Source organism: Stegostoma tigrinum, chromosome 18, assembly GCF_030684315.1.
Source record: "Stegostoma tigrinum isolate sSteTig4 chromosome 18, sSteTig4.hap1, whole genome shotgun sequence".
Classification (NCBI taxonomy): Eukaryota; Metazoa; Chordata; class Chondrichthyes; order Orectolobiformes; family Stegostomatidae; genus Stegostoma; species Stegostoma tigrinum.
The window spans coordinates 15,240,234-15,262,731 of NC_081371.1; the positions used below are offsets into that span (position 1 = coordinate 15,240,234).

At 41.5% G+C, this 22,498-nt stretch overlaps 1 protein-coding gene across 17 annotated transcripts in view; it reads left to right on the top strand.

Moving 5' to 3' along the window:
- cadps2 (Ca++-dependent secretion activator 2) overlaps positions 1 to 22,498 on the top strand; it is a 607,285-nt gene that overhangs the window by 425,132 nt on the left and 159,655 nt on the right. For 10 of the 17 annotated variants that reach the window (XM_059652338.1, XM_059652341.1, XM_059652344.1 and 7 more), the window contains exons 14-17: positions 523 to 624; positions 11,247 to 11,310; positions 16,246 to 16,369; positions 16,718 to 16,738. In XM_059652338.1, the coding sequence (XP_059508321.1) occupies positions 523 to 624; positions 11,247 to 11,310; positions 16,246 to 16,369; positions 16,718 to 16,738 (311 nt within the window). The remainder of the gene's footprint in view (positions 1 to 522; positions 625 to 11,246; positions 11,311 to 16,245; positions 16,370 to 16,717; positions 16,739 to 22,498) is intronic. The other 7 variants (XM_059652348.1, XM_059652352.1, XM_059652350.1 and 4 more) reach the window with 2 other exon arrangements.

Sequence of the window (22,498 nt, forward strand, 5' to 3'; positions counted from 1 at the left end):
TCTGAACTGGCAGACCCATGACTTTGTGATCAAAACTGTTGGAAAATTGTTTGAAGTATCTTCCCAACTTTCTAACAGTCCTGCAGGCTCCTTCCGTGAACAAAGCTCCTTCAGAGTCAAAAAAAAAATCTGGGTTCAAAACCCACTACACCATGTAATGGAATTTGAATTCAAGAAAAATCTAGAATTAAGAGTCTATTGATAGCTATGAAACCATTGTCATTCATCAGAAAATGCATCTGGTTCACGTGTGTCCTCTAGGGAAAGAAATCTGCCATCCTTACCTGGTCTGGTCTAGATGTGGCTCCAGACCCATAGAAATGTAGTTGACTCTGAATTGAGATGGGCAATAAATGTTGGCCTAGCCAGTGATGCCTTCATCCAGTAAATGAATTTTTAAAAAAGGGAATCTTGATTGTATAAATTTATGTATACCTTTGGTGACATTTCATATTGATGAGTCAGTGAACTTCTGTTTTGACTTTCAAAGTTTGAACAGGTATTTTTCCTTCTGTCTTTCAGACCAGATGGAATTGGAACTGTAACAGTTGAAGAGAAAGAAAGATTTAATGAAATTAAGGAAAGACTTCTATGTCTCCTTGAAAACCAGATCACCCACTTCAGGTAAGCTGGTTTTGATAAAATAAAACAAAGAACTGCAGAAATTTGAAACAGAAATTCCTGGAGAAATTCATCAGGTCTGTCATCCAAAGCTGCTGGGGCTAACATCCAAGGTGATGGACAGGAATGGGAACGGGTGTCGGATCCAGTCATAGATCTAAAGCCTTAGCTCAAGTTGAATGTTTTGGGGATGCATGTGTGTGGGTGTTTGCAGAATGGACTCCAGTTTGAGGCACAGGATTGTGGCAGGAAAGTCTCTCGGATTCCACATGAATCCCAGAGTACAATCTATTCCACAGAATACTTCCAAGAGTTACAAGCTGTCATTTGACCGAGGTAGCTCTTGTCACATGTTTGTCTTGCTTTTCACTGTGGCTTCCTTCCTGGGATGTTATAACTTGTTAGAGTCTTTGACCAGACTTTTAAATTAGGTTTCCACCTACCTGTCGTGGGTGCTGCTAGAATTCTGGCAATTTATTAAGCGGTAGGTGAAGGAATACTTTAATTAAGAGCTTAAATGACTTTCAAAGAGAAGAGCTACTAGATGCTATTTTAACTAGTAGAACTGAGCATAGAATTCACACTCATCCTATTTTGGACCAGACAAAGTAACTTTCAGATGTAGTGTTAAAGACCACCATTAGAATGAAGTTACAATCATATATAGTTGAACACATTCTCAGATTATCTCAAAGCGCTTGACAAGCAAAGGATTAATATTGAACTGTAACCACTGGTATTATATCAGTAAATGTAGCAGGTGAAAAGGCCACAGGTTTCTACAAACAACCAAAGAATTAACAAAATGTGATTTTGTGAAATTTGCAATGGCAAAAAATATAGCCAAGACATCTCTACAGCCTTCCACCAAATGATCTTTTATGTTGATGTGAGCAAGGACGCTGGCCCTTGGATGAACATTTTCATCCAAGAACATCACTTCTAGTTGTACTGCACTCCATTGCTAGCACACTTAAATCTAGCATAGGTTGCACACTATAATCTGACTAGGGTTTAAATCTACAAGCTTCTATTTCAGACAAAAGGTTATTAACTTGAAGCCAAAACTTAAAGTCTGCTTGTTAAATCCAAAGTTCTAATTTTCTCTGTTTAAATCAATGTCTCATGATGTGATTCCTTAGTTGTCAAAGTTTTCTATTCACTTTTATCATTAGAAGAGCAAATATCAATCACAAGTGACCTGACATTGCTGCCCTTCCATTCTGTCAGATTTTGCCTGCAGACAAAAGAAGATTACAGAATAAAAGCATGTTGTTTAACTTAGAGAGGTCTTGTGGTGCAATGTTGACACCCTTACCTCTGAGTCAAAAGCTTTAGTTTCATAACTACAAGAAGGTGTATCATTAGCAGCCAAACTGGTTGATTCTTAATCTACAAATCCCTCCAATGTGGCAGTGGCATGTGATGATGGCAAGAGAGTTTTCGGCTCAACTTCCCCATGTTAAAGGACTCCAAGCACTGGTTCTTGAATCACTTCATTCTGATGGACTACCACAAGGTTTATTTGGTAAAAATTTTTGAACAAAGTGGGCTTCCACGTAAAGGAATAGGATGTATATTATGAATGCATGTTATAAAAAACATTTCAGCTGTACTTCCCTGCCGTATAATTTTCCCATTCTATTTTTAATGGAACTGCCAATGTAAATTTGTCACGCTGTAGTTCCACCCATCGTCCCTGCTTCTTGGATATAGTAGGAACTGCAGATGCTGGAGAATCTGAGATAGCAAGGTGTAGAGCTGGATGAACACAGCAGGCCGAGCAGGAAAGCTGATGTTTCAGGCCTAGACCCTTCTTCAGAAAATGAAGAAGAGTCTAGGCCCGAAACGTCAGCTTTTCTGCTCCCATGATGCTGCTTGGCCTGCAGTGTTCATCCAGCTCTACACCTTATTACTCCTGCTTTTCAGTTGCAGCATACCACAGAGGGAGAGAATACAGTTCCAGTATGGTGACTTTACTAAAGGTGCTTACAACAAATTACAGATATTAACATTGATTATTCAAATGCATGCCCTACATCAATTATTCCCTATTTTTACTGTTGACTGTGTCGGTAGTGCAGGGTAGGGAGTTTAATAGAGATGTAACTTGAGTGTATTGGATCGGTAACATGTTAAACATTATGTCTGGACGTCAGGTGAAATGGCTGACTGTGTCCGATCCGATATCATCTGCTTTCACTTTCGTATTAAAGTACGAACATTTCACCCACTGTGTTCAACTTCACAGATCAGGTCTGCACTTGGAAATGACACTGAAATATTAGTGCATGAATGGTCAATGCAGTCACACTAATTGTTCTGTTTGGTATTCGAATGGAGATTATTTTGATGCATCTATTAAAACTTTAAAGTCAATTCAGACCAGAGATAATGGGAACTGCAGATGCTGGAGAATTCCAAGATAATAAAATGTGAGGCTGGATGAACACAGCAGGCCAAGCAGCATCTCAGGAGCACAAAAGCTGACATTTCGGGCCTAGACCCTTCATCAGAGAGGGGGATGGGGAGAGGGAACTGGAATAAATAGGGAGAGAGGGGGAGGCGGACCGAAGATGGAGAGAAAAGAAGATAGGTGGAGAGAGTATAGGTGGGGAGGTAGGGAGGGGATAGGTCAGTCCAGGGAAGACGGACAGGTCAAGGAGGTGGGATGAGGTTAGTAGGTAGATGGGGGTGCGGCTCGGGGTGGGAGGAAGGGATGGGTGAGAGGAAGAACCGGTTAGGGAGGCAGAGACAGGTTGGACTGGTTTTGGGATGCAGTAGGTGGCGGGGGGAAGAGCTGGGCTGGTTGTATGGTGCAGTGGGGGGAGGGGACGAACTGGGCTGGTTTAGGGATGCAGTAGGGGAAGGGGAGATTTTGAAACTGGTGAAGTCCACATTGATACCATTAGGCTGCAGGGTTCCCAAGCGGAATACGAGTTGCTGTTCCTGCAACCTTCGGGTGGCATCATTGTGGCACTGCAGGAGGCCCATGACGGACATGTCATCTAGAGAATGGGAGGGGGAATGGAAATGGAAATGGTTTGCGACTGGGAGGTGCAGTTGTTTGTTGCGAACTGAGCGGAGGTGTTCTGCAAAGCGGTCTCCAAGCCTCCGCTTGGTTTCCCCAATATAGAGGAAGGCACACCGGGTACAGTGGATGCAGTATACCACATTGGCATCACCTGCACATCTGCCAATGTGGTATACTGCATCCACTGTATCCGGCGTGGCTTCCTCTACATTGGGGAAACCAAGCGGAGGCTTGGGGACCGCTTTGCAGAACACCTCCGCTCAGTTCGCAGCAAACAACTGCACCACCCAGTCGCAAACTATTTCCACTCCCCCTCCCAATCTCTAGATGACATGTCCATCATGGGCCTCCTGCAGTGCCACAATGATGCCACCCGAAGGTTGCAGGAACAGCAACTCATATTCCGCCTGGGAACCCTGCAGCCATATGGTATTAATGTGGACTTCACCAGTTTCAAAATCTCCCCTTCCCCTACTGCATCCCTAAACCAGCCCAGTTCGTCCCCTCCCCCCACTACACCACACAACCAGCCCAGCTCTTCCCCCCCACCCACTGCATCCCAAAACCAATCCAACCTGTCTCTGCCTCTCTAACCTGTTCTTCCTCTCACCTCAAGCCGCACCTCCATTTCCTACCTACTAACCTCATCCCACCTCCTTGACCTGTCCGTCTTCCCTGGACTGACCTATCCCCTCCCTACCTCTCCACCTATCTTCTTTTCTCTCCTTCGGTCCGCCTCCCCCTCTCTCCCTATTTATTCCAGTTCCCTCTCCCCATCCCCCTCTCTGATGAAGGGTCTAGGCCCGAAACGTCAACTTTTGTGCTCCGGAGATGCTGCTTGGCCTGCTGTGTTCATCCAGCCTCACATTTTATTATCTTTCAATTCAGACCAGATGCTTTTTTCACTTTTTTTTATGAAACCATCGACTTCAGACAGGATAAGAGACGTTACAGAAACCCAGTTAAATTGAAAAGCCTCTCCTGCAACACTTCCCTTAACAATCAGGCCTACACTGTGTTCTGTTTCCAATTTAAAATAATAATAGTCTCTGCAATCACTCCAAGGAGGAGAGTTAGTGTGAATTGAAGTAGATTGAATGTTGTGTGCTTTTCAATTTCTGTTCATTTGATCTCAATTTGGTAATCTTTAGAAAATGAGCTTTGGTTGGGAGCTGACTTCAAAATCAACATTGTGCATCAGATGAATAGATGTTTAATTCCTGCCATTTTTATTAAAATTGCTTGTCAGTGGCAGATTAGATATATATTGTTAAGCCTGTCTTTATCAGTATCCCTCAAATGGGCTGTGGGATCTCCACGAACACAATAATCTGGGGCTACCATGAGCTATTGTATATGTTGTTACTAATTTAAAATAGGTTGAAATAAAATGTCACTTGTTGGAGCTAGCACAGATACAACAAAAAATTGAGTGGTCTCCTTTAGCTCAATGTCACTACCATTCAGTCAACATTTGGAAAATTAGTTATTCCTTAAATTTTACCATAGTTTAAAAAATGAAGGAGATCTCATCAAAACCTGTGCAGTCCCAACGGGTCTAGACTGGGAAAAGGTGGGAAGCATATTCCTGATGACTGGAGAGTCTGGAACTGTGGGTCACAGGTTAAGGATACTGGAAAGATCATTTTGGATTGAGATCAGAACTTCTTCACTCACAGACTGACAAGCCGATGGAATTCTCTGCCACAAAAGTGGCTGAGGCCAACCACCTGAATGTTTTCCAGAAAGAAGTAGGTGTAATTCTTAGGTCCATGGGTATCAAAGGACGTGGGGAGGAAGTGGGAACAAGGTACTGAATTGGACGATCTACCACGATCATATTGAATGGCAGTGCAGATTGGAAGGTCCAAATAGCCTACCCTTACACCTATTTGCTGTGTTTCTAACTTCAAAGGTGATTAATTTTGTCCAACTGTTCTGATGCACTCCTCTGAAAAGGCAGGAGAATAGCTGCGATTGCAGCTGTGTTCAATTGCAGCCAAGCGATACAAAGAAGGAAGGCAACTAATTAATGAGAAACTTGGGGAGCATTTAGCAAACACAGTTTCCTAAAGTTTGGAGATGACTAGTTTGTTGGCAAATCAGGAGCCATTGATGCGTTCACTCCATCTCCAGACATGACCTGACAGCTATGGCCATGTGGGATTTTTGTTTTGGCAAAGCCATGGAAATCATTTCCATTTTGAGGTGTCATAGCAATTTGTCTCACTCGGTAGTACCCACCTACCCATGGGGTTGAGAGTGAAGTGACTCAGACCTCACTATTGTTTTTTTTAATTAGAATCATCCTTTCCTAGTCTGGCCACCATTTATTGTTTGTTATGGCACACAGGGACAACTTCTTAATTTCCCTCCTTCAGGGAAGGTTGAGAATGACGTGCTGCTGAGAATCTGAAATTTGGGTCCAGGTACAAGATGGCTGCTGGTGCAAGTTAGTTACAAAATGGCTTCCAGCCTGGGAACTGTAAATTCTGCTAGAGCTGCTCTTTTAGCCTGGGAACTCCGAGTTCTGCTACAGCTGCGTAAATAAAGCGGTAATGATAAGATAATACAGCACTGACCGATTTAACTGACCTTCAGTAGCAAATGTTATGGCGCAGTATGGCGAGACAAAAAGTAACCTAAGCATTGTGACCTAAATTGTTTAATACTATTGGATTATGTAACTGTCAGTGAAGCAATATCATGTATTGATTGATAATTGTTTGAATACACTGTGCAATCGCGCCATGTACCCTGCTTGAAGAAAAGTATAAAAATGTCTATTAACCTATGATGTGCAGCTCTTCTGAGGAATACGGAAGTGCTCAACTTCAGGATTCCTGATCTGGATTCCTGATATTGGAAGTGAGGGACAACCAAAAAAACTCTGCCATCTAACTTTTAAGACCTTTCATCAGAACTGAGAAATGTTAATGAATTTATAGTTTACAAATAAGAACAAACTGAGAGGAAAATAAATGCATAAAAATGAGCTCACCGTTGGTCAATCATGAGTTGAGTGACCTTGAGGTAAATTATCCAACATCACACCTACCTTCTGCCAACAGTGTCTGCCATATCTGGGAACTTGCCCAGCACCCTGTTCAATGCTTAGTGAATTTGCATACACTGCATGAGCTGACAGACTATTCCGTGACCAGTAACCCTGCAACTGAACTAAATAAATAGTTGGTTAAAAACACTAAGCACCGATTTGAATAATGTAATCAAACATTTAACCATTCATAAATCATGCTGCATTTTTCATGTAGTCATTAAGGTTGATCAGTGTTCAGAACATCTGCAATGAGATCTCCTTTATTTTAGGTAGTGCATGTAATCCTTGGAATCTGTAGCATTCAATCAGTCACATCCTCATAAAAGTAGATAGTTGACAAAGCAATACAGAGACGATGCCTAACTGCTCATGAAAACCTGCAGAGGGTAGCAAGTGAAATAAAACAACACCAGAATACACCACCTCCCACCCACCCTCCTGCAAAAATTCTATCCCCTATTCCCAATTCCTCCGCCTCTGCCGCATCTGCTCCCACGATGAGGCATTCAACTCCCGCACATCCCAGATGTCCAAGTTCTTCAAGGACCGCAACTTTCCCCCCACAGTGGTCGAGAACGCCCTTGACCAATTCTCCCGCATTTCCCGCAACACATCCCTCACACCCCGCCCCCGCCACAACCGCTCAAAGAGGATCCCCCTCGTTCTCACACACCACCCCACCAACTTCCGGATACAACGCATCATCCTCCGACACTTCCGCCATCTACAATCTGACCCCACCACCCAAGACATTTTCCCATCCCCACCCCTACCTGCTTTCCGGAGAGACCACTCTCTCCGTGACTCCCTTGTTCGCTCCACACTGCCCTCCAACCCCACCACACCCGGCAACTTCCCCTGCAACCGCAGGAAATGCTACACTTGCCCCCACACCTCCTCCCTCACCCCATCCCAGGCCCCAAGATGACTTTCCACATTAAGCAGAGGTTCACCTGCACATCTGCCAATGTGGTATACTGCATCCACTGTACGCGGTGTGGCTTCCTCTACATTGGGGAAACCAAGCGGAGGCTTGGCGACCGCTTTGCAGAACACCTCCGCTCGGTTCGCAATAAACAACTGCACCTCCCAGTCGCCAACCATTTCCACTCCCCCTCTCATTCTTTAGATGACATGTCCATCATGGGCCTCCAGCAGTGCCATAATGATGCCACCCGAAGGTTGCAGGAACAGCAACTCGTATTCCGCTTGGGAACCCTGCAGCCCAATGGTATCAATGTGGACTCCACCAGCTTCAAAATCTCCCCTTCCCCCACCACATCCCAAGACCAGCCCAGTTCGTCCCCTCCCCCCACTGCACCACACAACCAGCCCAGCTCTTCCCCTCCACCCACTGCATCCCAAAACCAGTCCAACCTGTCTCTGCCTCCCTAACCTGTTCTTCCTCTCACCCATCCCTTTCTCCCACCCCAAGCCGCACCTCCATCTCCTACCTACTAACCTCATCCCACCTCCTCGACCTGTCCGTCTTCCCTGGACTGATCTATCCCCTCCCTACTTCCCCACCTATACTCTCTTCTCCACCTATCTTCTTTTCTCTCCATCTTCGGTCCGCCTCCCCATCTCTCCCTATTTATTCCAGAACCCTCATCCCATCCCCCTCTCTGATGAAGGGTCTAGGCCCGAAACATCAGCTTTTGTGCTCCTGAGATGCTGCTGGGCCTGCTGTGTTCATCCAGCCTCACATTTTATTATCTTGGATTCTCCAGCATCTGCAGTTCCCATTATCACTAAAACAACAAACATGTAGCTCATAGTGTGGAGCTTCAGAACAGTCCTGCCCTGAAACTTTCTTGCTCCTCTGCTGCTGCCTGGCCTGCTGTGTTCTCCAGCTCCACACTGTGTTATCTTTGACTCCAGCATCGGCAGTTCTTACTGTCTCGAAAGATGTAGCTCACTTATTTCAGAACAATGAACCGAATAGGTTGCAGATATGGATTAATATGATTTAACTCATAAGCTAAGACCCTAGAATTGGTATTTAAGCTCAAACAAAATAGACACAGGCTTGAATGATCAAGTGAATAACAAGTATCTCTAATATGCTGACAGTAGATTAGGATTTTATACAATGTCTGATGGAAGCAAATTCTTGCCATGTCTTTTATTGATCTCGACACAGATTACAAGTTCCTGACTGAACTTAGAGTCTTCAAGTAATAGTCATTACTGTAGTGCAATCTTTCTAGCTCTTGGTTGTGTATGGACATTATATTAAATCCTTTCTAAAGTAATTAGTACAGTTTGGCATTTCTCTCTATACAACTATGTTAACTGGAAGACAAAATATTCTGAAAGGTAGAACTGGAACTGCACTGTTCATGGACAGACGTAGTGTTCAACATATTGTTACACATAGCACTGATGGAAATCTTCACTATGGATGAACAAATAACTGCAAAAACTTTAGAAGGACCTACAACAATAAATGAAAGTTTAATAATTAATCTTGAAATCATCACCAATCCCAGTCGCCCTGATCTTAGCTGATCTGAGAGTTATCAGCTAACATGCTGAAAATGATACTTTTGTAAGAATGAAGCTGCTTAAACATTATACACGACTTTATTACTGTAATTTTAACCTTATTCATGTGCAATGTGTTTAGAAGTTAATTTTAAGTAAAACATTTTCAAGCATTTAACCATTTGACAGATACTTCATTCTTCTTCTAATTTTAGATGTATATTTATCGATATGACCTAATCAATCTACTTTAATTTTATTTTCTCATAAAATAATTAAGTTTAAGCAAATGTGATTTTTCTACCTCCTCTTGCATCCCAGATCCCAAAGTCCATTTTAGATATTGGAAATTCCAAAAAAATTCCAAAACGGGTTTGATTCATTGAACTGACTGTCAAACACTTGATGATTGATTCAATGGTGTTAAGCACTGATCTCGCACTTCCAACAGAACTACAATCGAAGAGAACATAGGTCAGAAATAGGAATACAATACTGATGCTTCCATTCTCATTGCCACTCCCTGCAAGTATAGCGTCCCGTTAAGAGTGCTGAATTTGTCGTGTAGGCACAACAATGTCAATATTACATCTGGAAAAGGGTCAAATGTAGAAGAACTGCTAATGGTTAACTTGTGTTGATGAACAAGAGTTTAAGGTTTGATTGTATGTGAAGACTGAATGTAGAACTTGTCAGTAGCTGAACTGTATTGAGATGCCATAGCACTGGTTAACCTTTGAAGACTGTAACTTTTGAAAGTTTCATATTTACATCATTTTCAGGTGCATGATTCTAACCTGACTGCTAGGATGTAGCTGCTTCAATTAGACCATTACAGAAAATTATCGCCCAGCTTTGTGCCACAATGCATTCACTAAAATTGTCATTTACAATGTTAGTAATGGATCAACCATTCACTCACTCACCTCTGAGTCAAAAGGTAGTGGGTTCAAATTAGAAACTTGCGCACTAAAGTCCAGGCTGTGAAACTGAGGGGGTGCTGTATTTTTCTTGGAGCTATTTTTGCAACAAGATATTAAACGAGGCCCTATCTGCAATCTTGGCTGGATGCAAAGCATCCTGTAAGCATTTTTTGAAGAAGAGAATACTGGTTATTCCCCAGTGCCTTGGCCAATGTTTATTCTTCAATCCATGTTACAGCATAAGAAGATTATCTGATCATTATCGTGTTGTTTGTAGGAGATTACTTTACATATTGGCTGCTACATTTCCCAAAATACAACAGTGACTATACTTCAAAATTAGATAATTGGCTGCAAATAGCTTGCAGATATTGTGACGTTGTAAAAGTAGCAATTAAAATGCAGGTCACTTCTCTTTAGCTCTTTAAAATTTAATATAAAAAGGAGTTGTGCAATATACATGCATAACTAAATTTAAAACAAAAGCAAAACATTTCCTGATATTGGACATCTGGAATAAGAGTGGATAATTCTGGAAATACTCAACAGGTCTGGCAGCTCAGTCGGGAGAGAAAAAGAGCAAAGATTTCAGTGGTGACCTTCCATTTGGACTGGGAAAGGTTTGAGCAAGTAGAGGAAAGAGTAGAAAAATGTACAAAGAGGATTCTGTGATAGTCTGAAAGGCAAGAAGCTTGCAAAAGATTTCCTGGCTTGAAAGCGTGATTGTGGCACAGGTGAAGAAATGAAAGATAGGTCTTGTTGCATTGAGAATGCAGGATTCTGAACAGCTGCTGTGTGAAAGCAAAATAAAGGAAATAAGAGAGAAATTTCAAACCTTCAAGCAAAAAAAAACAAAATGGGCAAGAATAATGATTTAACATTTTTGAACTTGGTGTTGAATCCAAAACTGAAACGTTCCCAATCAAAAGATAAGGTGCCTGCTCTTTGACACATCCAGTTTGATCTTGACTGATTTAGTGCTGGTACAGCTGATTATATATTGATATGATTGTGTACACTTATCAAGCCCTTTTTAAGGTCCACCATAACTTGTTACATAGAATTGTACGCTATTTTTGTTTAACTTTAAAGATCTCCAAATTTTCCATTCATGTCCTAGGTACTGTTTTCCATTTGGACGACCAGAAGGTGCACTAAAAGCCACGCTCTCTTTGCTTGAAAGGGTATGTTCAAATTATAATGGAAGTGTATTCATAATAATTGGAATTGTTTTAATGTCTTTCCCCTTTGTTACATGTCGCTTACTGGAGGTGGTTTGGAAGTCATGTAGACGCCAAGATTTGTTCCTTTCATGCAAAGCAACTTACTACAACTGTGGTGGAATTTGTGTTTCATGACACCATCGTTAGTTCTCTTTGCCATCCAAATGTATTTGGAAAGATTTGAATCAGTAGATAAGCAAGTATGCTTCATGAATTAAAACTTTTTTTACTTCCAGCTATTGTTTATACACAGTAAAGTAACATTCTTTGGCCAGATTATTCTTCAACTAAGTTCAGAAATTTCTGTTTTACCAGTGATTTCAAACATCAAATTCAGGGCATGCGATAGGTGCCATTTTCAGTTTGTCAGCCCAAGCAATGACAAGTAAACATGTGGTGTCCAAAAGTACTCGAAAGAAACCATTTTGTAATGAAATAAGTAGCTTTGGTACTGTTTGCTGCAATTCGGTGGGGATTTTCATTATTTTGACCATTAAGGAGGAGCTGTGAACAATTAATTTGTTTTAGCTAGCAGATGCAATTACAATAAAAAGTATGGATGTAGTCAAGAGGCTTTAATATCTTTGTCAATAAGCAGAATCATTGTACGTAGATAACACTGGTCAGGCCTCAAAAATCATCAGCGCAATGTTGCAATTGAAAATTGGATGCATCGCAAGGGTAGAACTCACACATGAGGAAAGATCATTTGAACACACTCTTTGACATTGATGAGACATTTTGAGAACAAAGTGTTTGCAGACACCAACAATCCGCTGATAAATATCAACTGCACATGCCCGTTTTTGATCTTTCTCATTCTGTGCATGTGTATGCACATGCACAATAAAAAAGATTGTTTGAATTCTTTTTTTAAAAAATCTGCTTTGCACAAGATCTGTTTCACATTTACCAATATACTCTTTCATTCAGTTCTTTTCAAGCATTTGCTGGGTTTTTTTTTATTGTATCTGGGGTGGCAGCAGATACAGCCTGTTGAGAACTGTGTTTTTTTTATATACAGTACCTAAAGCACTTTTAGGTAATTTGTTAGGTGCAGAGTAATATGTGATGATAAACTGATTACCCTGTGACTCTTCACCTAAAAAAAGGGACGTCTTTAATTTTTTGCTGTGCTTGGAAAAATGAAATCCAAGTAAACACGTCTAACGTGTACATAATTTAAGCAGAAGACATTATGATTACAAATAAAAAGTGTAAAGCAAAGATGAAAATGCAGCTTTAAGAAATGGATGAACATGGATCAGATTACCGTCACCAGCACAGAGATTAGGAAGCTTAATGGTTTCATTAAAAAAGGGGCTTTTTTTTAAAATCAGTGTGGTATTAATGGTTATTAAAACTAACGTAAAGACGTACTGTACTTGGGAGAAATAGAAGCATAAAGTGGTAGGAATACTCAGAATCAGCAAGTGTGGAGAGAGAAATGCATTTAATATTTCAAGTCCAACATGGCATCAGTGGAATGTTCCCATCTCTTTTGTTTAATTCACTGAACCATACATAACAGGATACTATGGGCAATTTAGCATGGCCAATCCACCTAACCTGCACATCTTTGTCTGCACGGGTTTCCTCCCACAGTCCACAGGGAGAATTTGCAAACTCCACACAGACATTTACCGAAGACTGGGATTCAACCCAGGTCCTTGCCACTGTAAGGCAGCAATGTTAGCTGCTGAGCCACTGTCCTTGCTGTTTTGCACCTGCCACCTTCATGAAGAGTGGATTTATGTTAAAAGTATGGGTGAAAAATACCCTTGTGGAACTTAAATGCTGTTCAGTTTCAAATGAGATACTGTACATTTCTTAAAGGCAGGGAGCAATAATTAGTTAACACGGCGTGAAGCTGGATGAAAACAGCAGGCCAAGCAGCATCAGTGGAGCAGGAAAGCTTGACGTTTCGGGTTGGGACCCTTCTTCTGAAGAAGGGTCCCAACCTGAAAAGTCAAGCTTCCCTGCTCCTCTGATGCTGCTTGGCCTGCTGTGTTCATCCAGCTTCACACCGTGTTATCTCAGATTCTCCAGCATTGGCAGTTCCTACTATCTCCGTAGCAATAATTAGTTGCTCAGTTTCTGTTATTCTTATAAAAAGTTCATTCATATAACTGACCTCCTTTTCACTGTCAAACAGCCGTAATCAAATTATTACAATGGAAAGCCAAAGGACCTCAACAGATCTTTTAATTTTTTAGTACTAATTCATTTGTGGGACTTGGCATCACTAACTGGCCAGCATTTACTGCCCATCCTTGGTTACCCTTCAGAAGGTGGTGGTGAACTGGCTTCTTGAACTGCTGTAGTCCTCCTGCTGTGCGTGACCCACAATGCCATTAGGGAGACAATTCCAGGATTTGGACTGAACAGCAATGAAGAAACAGCAATATATTTCCAGTCAGGATTGTGAGTGGCTTGGAGGGGAACTTGGAGGTGGCGGCGTTCCCATGTATCTGCTGCCCTTGTCATTCAAGATGAAAGTGGTCACAGGGTTTGGAAGGTGCTGTCTGAGGGTCTTTGGTGAATTTCTGCAGTGCATCATGTAGATAGTACAGACTGCTGCTACTGAGCATCAGTGATGGAGGGAGTGGATGCTTGTGGATGTAGTGCCAATCAAGCGGCTGCTTTGACCTGGATGGTGTCAAGCTTCTTGAGTGTTGTTGGGACTGCACTCATTCAGGCAAGAGGGGAGTATTCCATCACACTCCTGACTTGTGCCTTGTAGATGGTAGATAGACTTTCGGGAGTCAAGTGGTGAGTTACTCGCCATAGAATTCCTGGCCTCTGATCTTCTCAAGTAGCCACTGCATTTAGGTGGTGATTTCAGTTGAGTTAATGACTAATGATAACTTCCAGGATGTTGATAGTGGGAAATTCAGTGATGGTAACACTATTCAATGTCAAGGAGTGGTGGTTAGATTGTCTCTTATTGGTGATGGTCATAGCCTGGCATTTGTGAGGCACAAACGTCACTTGCTACATGTCAGCCCAAGCCTGGATATTGTCCAGATCTTGTTGCATTTGGGCGCAGACTGCTTCAGTAACTGAGGAGTCGCGAATAGTGCTGAATGTTGTACAATCATCAGTAAACATCCCTACTTCTGATGTTATGATGGAGTAAAGGGCATTGATAAAGCAGCTGAAGATGATTGTGCCTAGGACACTATCCTGATGAACTTCCGCAGATATGTCCTGAAGTTGAGATAACTGACCTCCAACAACCATGGCCTATGTGTCTCTATATGGCTCTAACCACCAGTGTGTTTGTCCCTGATACCCATTTATTCCAGTTTTGCTAGGGCTTCTTGATGCCACACTCCATCAAGCACAGCCTTGATGTCAACGGCTGTGACTCTTAACTCACCTCTGGAATTCAGCTATTTTGTTCGAACCAAGGCTGTAATGAGGCAGGAGCTGAGTGGCCCTGGTGGAACCCAAACTAAGCATCACTGAGCAGGTCATTTCTGAGCAGGTGCTGCTTGATAGCACTGTTAATGACACCTTCCATCACTTTACTGATGATCGGGAGGAAACTGATGGGGCGGTAATTGGCTGGGTTGGATTTGTCCTGCTTTTTAATGTACCGGACATAGTTGGGCAATTTTCCACATTGTTAGGTAGATGCCTAGTGTTGTAACTATACTGGAACAGCTTGGCTGGGGAGAGGCGAGTTCTGGAGCAGAAGTCTTCAGTATAATTGCCAGAATGTTGTCAGAGTCTGTAGCCTTTACACAGTACAGTACCTCCAACTGTTTCTTGATATCATGTGGAGTGAATCAAATTGGCTGAAGACTGGTATCTATAATGATGGGGACCACTGGAGAAGGCTGAGATGGATCATCAATTCGGCACTTCTGGCTGAAGATTGCTGCGAAAGTGTCAGTCTTATCTGTTACACTGACTTGCTGGGCTCTTCCATCTTTGGCATGTAACAGCATCTGTAGAGAGAGAAAACAAGGTTAAATTTCCAAGTCTAATACGACTGTCTTCATAAATACTGAGTTTCTTGAGCACTTATTGATTTTTTTATATCAGATCTCTCGCATCCAAAGTTTTTTTTTATTGAGAATGGTGATAATCCGTGTTTCACATTTCAAGATGCACCTGGGCTGTATTCGTACGTTAAAATTATAATGTTAGTAATTTATTCATAATATAGGACAGTGATAGGAGTGCCATGTCTCTATGGACTCTAAGCCTTTAAGGGTATTTTTCTCCCAACTGTGTTCCCTCCTTTCTTACTAGCGTTACACAATACAGAGTGAACATATTCATGAACACCAGGTGGACTCCACTACTTTCATGCCTATAGTCAATTTGTTAATATTGCCATTTACTATCCAGGTTATATAAGTTGTTCAGTTGCAGTGGACATCACAACCAAGACTAATTCTGGCTTCAGATAATTTTCACACATATACTTTCGGTAGCAGCCTGTGGACAAGTCCGAAGAAAGAATTCAGCACAGATCAGCCTTTTGAAAAGCATGAAGGACATTCCACTCTTGGGTGACTGGCTGTGTGGAGCTTGCACATTTCCTGTGGCTGTGTGAGTTTCCTCCAAGTGCTCCAGTTTCCTCCCACAGTCCAAATATGTGCAGGTTATGAAGATTGGCCATGCTAAAATTGCCCTGTAGTGGTCAGGAATGTGCAAGTTAGGTGGATTAGCCATAGGAAATGCGGGTTACAGGGATGGGGGTAGGGATGGGAGGTGGGTCTGAGTGAAATGCACTTCGGAGGGTCAGTGTGTACTCAACAGGCTGAATGGCCCACTTCCACACTGTAAGGATCCTATGAAAAGTGGGTGGGGATGTTAGGAGAAAAGATATCATGTGAGGAATTACATTCATTTTCCATTTGCTTATTTCCTTTGATAAAGGTTCTGATGAAAGACATAGCCACTCCTGTGCCACCTGAAGATGTCAAGAAAGTAGTACGAAAATGTCTAGAGAGGGCTGCTTTGATCAATTACTCTCACCTCTCAGAGTATGCCAAAATAGAAGGTTGGTATGTTTTGATATAGTTGCCCACGTGGCACGGAGAACCAATTGAGATTGTGAACCGAACACTTTGTCACAAGTTTTGCTTCCCATTGAACTAACCCAAGCTTCTGAAAATTCATATTGCTTCATTGCAATTTCAGTTGGTGAACTGCAGAATCTTCTTCAATCCATTGCATTAATCTGCCTCACGGGATCTTCTCCCAGAACAGAATACCTTTTACGAGGCTGCTTTCTTCCTCTAGTCCCTTGTGGAGCCTTGTTAAATAAATAGCTTATGTGGATTTAATTTTTTTTCAACCATTGGCTAATTTACTTTCTCTTCTTTCTGCACTGTTTTGTCATTTCAAGCAGCCAGTGGAAAAGAACCAGGTAATTGGATAGATGCATTGGTTGATAGTTACACCTCTTTAAAATAATTCAGTGCCTGACACTAACTGTCTCTCAGATCCTGTCCTGTACTGGAGGAGATTGATGGTTATTTGTTTGACTTGCATTCAAGCAAATGCAAAGTGCTGTTCTTTATTCAAAATGCCTCACATTATGCTTATAAACAGAAGGCACATTGCTGTTTTGTGGAATAGGCTTGGGACAGCCTGATCTGTACACAAAAACAATCAGGGCTGACAGTCGAATGCAGTGCTGAGGACATACTACACTGTTAGACGTGACATTCATTTCTGCAAGGATAGATGTCAAAGAGCTCATAGCACTTGCACAAAAACAAAGGAGTTATAAGCAATATTTAGGTCACCACCTGTCCATCAATCATCATGATTAAAAAAGGCCAATTTTCTGGGTGCCATCCTTGTTTCTGTATTTGGGTTGGCTGAACTTGAATTAGGTGGTATGTTGCAGTAATGATTGTACGTCAACAAAGTACTTCATATGTTTTAAAGAATTTTAAAACGGCTGATGATCATGAAATTATGAAAGCAAGCATTTCTTTCTTTTAGTAATCTTTCCTTCAGCCGATGTGGCCCAACGGTGTGTATCCAATTTCTGATGGAAGTTAATGACAGTGAAAGTCCACATGTAACTGGACAAAGACCCATTAACTATTGCACTCACAGAAGAGGATTGAGGTGTTGGGACTTCAAAGACGGAATGGAAAGGATTAGGTTTAAATTTTTGAGCAAATAATTGTATTTAGAGAGAGAAAGCATTCATTAGGATTATCTTTAAGTAAAGTATGTGATAAAGGAACAAGTGTAATCATCTCAAAAGGAAATAAGCGTTTTCAAGTGGCACATTGATAAGTGACAGAAAAAGCCATATTTCAGAGGAACTGAGACACAGTTGTACTGTAGCCAGTCCAATTTTGTTAATCGTTTTTGATAACACTGGATTTAAGCAAGAGAAACTAAACTGAGTTGTCAGTTGCTACATTGCAGAATAAACCTGGACTGAAAAATTAGGTAGTGGTAATCTACTTCCTCCTGACAAAAGTAAACTTCAAAAGTGTTAATTTTACTCCTACTGGTGAGGAGAAAATCAATTGACAGTTGCTTCAAGAAGAGACTAAAATGATGGATCCATTTTTCAACTGAGAATTGATATTTACCTGAATTGCTGTTCAAGTGCCAGATATCTTGATGAGAACTTATTGGGATAAAGATCAAGAGGATCTAATGGCACAAATGCCAAACTGGGAAATTTAACCAGTCAAAAGCAATCTTTAAACAAAGGTCCACATTAAGATACTGCAAGTTAAATTGACACCTTTTTGTAGTTTGAAAATGATTGGTATCCTTATCCAAGGAAATAAATCATGCCAGATCAAAAATTTTGAAAGATCAGTGTCACAGCTGAGAAAAAAATGTAATCCTTTATGTAACTGAGTTCGCTCATATGGTAACAACTTTAATTACAGATCACAATTAATAAGCTCCTTTGTATAAGGCTTGTGACTAAAATTAAAAATTTTAGCGTTGAGACAGAATTGTAAATTTCATAATAAATTAGTGGTGTATGTTGATGACACATTTATGAATATAAATTAGATAGCCATGAGCATTAAATTTGCCAAGATTTTGTGAAATGATTTGGTCTACCCAAAGAATAATATGAAGATTATTGAAGCTTAGGTGTAACTGTAATGTTATTGGTAAATAGGATAAACAGGGAGATGTATAATTGAACAAGATCTGCAGAGATTTAACAGCTAGGCATATTAATGTAATCTCATGAGGAATATAAGGTGAAACACATTGGAGCTAAAAACAGTAAATGTGAATACATAATAAAAAGTGTATTGTTAAATAATGTGGAGGAAGAACATTACTTGGATGTACTAATTGGTGAAAAACTGAAAATGCTATCAAATCATATTTAGATGGTTATCAACACAAATAAGAGCATCCAATGTATTAATCAGTGCTAACTCAAACTGACACATTGATGAGATTAATTGCATATGTCTAATTTCCTTTCAATAAATTGTTTCCTGTCAACGTTGTGTAATGTTCCTTTAGTTCCTTCATTGCCATGTTTTATTTGAATTGTTGAAGCTTAAATATTCTACAAAAGAATTTTCAACACATTAAGCTTAACACAACCACATAAAACTCTTGAAAATCTTCAAAACTTCTTTATTATTGTTTCCTGCTTTTATCAAAATGCAAGTGCGCAGCAACAGCGATATATAATTCAAAAATGGTTCTCAATAAGGGATACATGCTGCTGGGAAGAACAAAAGTAGTTAATGGTAATTAAAGTGAACATTTTTAAATGGGTTTCAAGGACAGAAGACTAGGAGGCAGAATAAAGTAAGGAAGTAGTTAAAATGACACACGAGATCCTATAAGCTTCACTTACAGTATAAAAGCATGAAAGCTGTGCAAAGTCTTTATAAATCCTATTCCGAGTTAGCCCTCCGCTGATCAGTTTTGAATACCAAAGATATCATAGACTTGACAGTACAGAGAAGCTTTACTAGAATAGTATCCTGGACGAGGAACAAGATTAGATGAAGGAGCAAAAATAATGAATGGTTTTGATAGTATAGATAGGAAAAGTTATTTCTGTTAGCCTGAGAGTCTGTAAACAGAGATAAGCTAACAGGCAAGATAATCTGTAAGATGAGTTTTTTTCTTATTAACAGTGAGTTGTTTGGATCTGGAACATGCTGCCTGAATGTAAAAGTGTAAGGAATGAGCAGGAAAATGGAAATCATCACAGAAGTCTTTTAAATCCCAGACACCTTCAGTGCTATAGATAATTTCTAATCAACTTGTTCAGAGAAATTACTACATTTCTCTGAAATGGGTGGGACTTGAACCCATGCCTTTACGATTGTGATACTTAATCTGCCGTAACTTGGGACCAAAGTGTAAAAGGAAATGGTTGAGACTTTTAAAAATACACTTCCTAAAATGTTATTCTGAGGATATATTAGATGCTGACAAGTTCAGATTATTTCCCTTTCCTGTGCACTTCAGAAGGTGTTAATGGGCTTGATCTTCATGCTGCTGCATACTTGTGCTGATGCTATTTCCACAATGGTGTCAGATTGGTATTGGCAAATTGAAGGATTTGTGACTTGATCTGCCAATATCCAAAGATTTCAAGTTATATACCTTGGAAGGGGATTGGCAGGTGATGGTGATTTTGTCACATTTTGTTGAGGTAGAAAATTAGCCTGGACCTCAGCTAGGTCACAGCACTGCGCTTCCATTATTTTAATCATCTCTTGGCTATTGGGTAAACCATCAGCCAGGCTTTTGTGATGAAGATGTGAAATACCAGGTTGTGATGCAAAACCAAATTTTTAAGGATGGTGGCCATGTTGGGGATTAAAAAATTGGCATCTATAACTACATTACGTAGCATGGCAGCAAGACGTTGAGACCGGGTGTTACAAGATCCGCTACTTGCAGGATTCGTTCTGAATGGACTGATCTTAATCAGATAGCAGACTCCTCTCCGGGGCTTCCATAGTCTTAGCGATTCTGGCTTAGGGAGGGACAAAAGCTCCCATAATTCCTCATCCTGCTTGTTACCCAGTAACCCCTGCTGGATTGTGGGTGATGACAAGGCAAAACTTGCCTGTGATACCCTTTACAACTGATTAGCATGTTGGCATTCACTTGAATAGTCTTTTACACAATATTTTTCCTTAGTTCTTGTTCATACTAGAAATGGAATCTATAACAAACTAGAATTACCTCATTTCAGATCAGTGACGTCCTACATAGCCGGTATGATATTCTCCAGTGACATTGAGGAAATGAGTAAAGGCCCATGAGCCAAAAACGGAATGGCCCACAGTGCTGAGTGTGCTTTGTACGTTGATGTATAACCTGTAAGGCATCACTGATGAACTGCCCCTCATTATACCTTTAATAGAATATTACTTCTGGTGTTGCCTTGCAGAAAAAAAGAGTGGAGAAGTGGGCCTATATGATTCCTCTTACAGAGATTGAGTGTAGACTTCAAGGGTTCCTCCTCCTGTGTTTTAAAACATACTATGATTCTGTTCAGTATCAGCCTAATAGTGAGCCTGTCAACAGCATGGGCAATGATGAGAAATTTGAAAATTGTGTGAAATGCTGATTGGGATATTGGGAGTAACTCACTGCAACTTTGAACTAAGCTGGAGGCATCAAGATGAGATTCTCACAAGGCAGCAAGTTGTCATTTAAAGGGGGATTATTGCTAATTAAAGACCTCATTAAGGCCATAGCTCTCCTCATTAATATGCAACTTTCTATCCTACCACTCACCATGAGCAAACTAAGCACCAAGAATTCTGAACATTGAAGTCAGAATGAGAACCTGGTGACTTAGCTGCTAGTCATGAAGGACTTCTATGTTGGCCGCCACATAGTAGCATCTCAGAGTATGATCAGAGGGCACCAGCCATATACACCCCTTGTGCAGAGACAATGGAATCTGATAATGGCGAAGCCCTCAGATTCTCGTGGTATCACTCCCTTTCCCTTGCAGGACACTTCGGAAGTTGACACCCGCCTTTCAGGGCACACAAGATACTGACAGCGAAAGGCTGCTGTCGGGACACTTTGTCAGCAGGGACAGGTGGCAAGCTCACAGATTGGCTCAGGCTGCATCTCAGGGCTGCTCGCTCACTTTCTTAGCACTCAGTCACTTAGAACCTGCCAGCATCCCTGTCCTGCCCTGCCATGCCATTCCCATTAGTGTGGTCACACACCAGACAACTTGCCTTGCTGGTCTGCTGTCCTGAGTCAAGGGGGTCTGCATCTTGCTGTACAGTCTCTCGCCTGTACCATGTACCAATAGCATACGCGGTAAACACATTGCATGGTAGCCACAATCAGCCATGCCTCAAAGTCTTAGGGAACAAGTCCTTACTGAAGTCCATGAAGATACCCATCAGGCATGGGGATACAGCACAGTAGGGCAAGGACAGCCTCTGATACCAATCCAGAGGATTGGCCATGGTTAGTGTCCCATTTGGGTGTTGTCAGCCAAGGAATCAGTGCCTGTGGAGTCTGATGAGGGCATGGGGTGGGAATAAGTGGGGTTGCTACCACTAGAAGAAGCATCAGGAATCTATTTGTGAGGAATGGGGTGCTTCAGGCTCAGTGGATAAAGGAATATCAGTTGTGACAGTTGGGCAACTGTATTTGTATGGGGGGGTGGATATGATAAAGCATGGATGAAACTTGGTCGGTCCAAGGTCTGGAGCATCCTGATTTCAAGAGGAGAAGGCATATGACTACTCCTGGCATGGTCACCTCTCAGACTATGGGCGGGGGAATAGGGGTGGCCAGGTGTAGGCTTCATGTGGATGGGTTATGTGCGGAGCCGTGGAGTCTGTGTGGTCTGTAGGAAGGACTATCAGGAAGGTGAGCTGGATGTTTTCAACTTCAGTGATGCACAGAGGCAGAGGCTGCAATCCACTGCCCAAAGAGCATTCACTGTCACTTTCCATTGAGCTGGAAACCACACCGATGTGAAAGAAACTGGTTGCTATTCCTTATAGTGGGGATGGGTTCAATGTCTCAAGCTGTGAGGGAAGGGGTTACAGGGTGCAATGATGTGAGCTCTTCAAAGGGTAAGAACATGACATACAGAACCCATGCACTGTACAGGACACAGACCTGTAGATTTCCCAGTCCCTGGCAGTCCTTAAACATTGACTTCCCATGT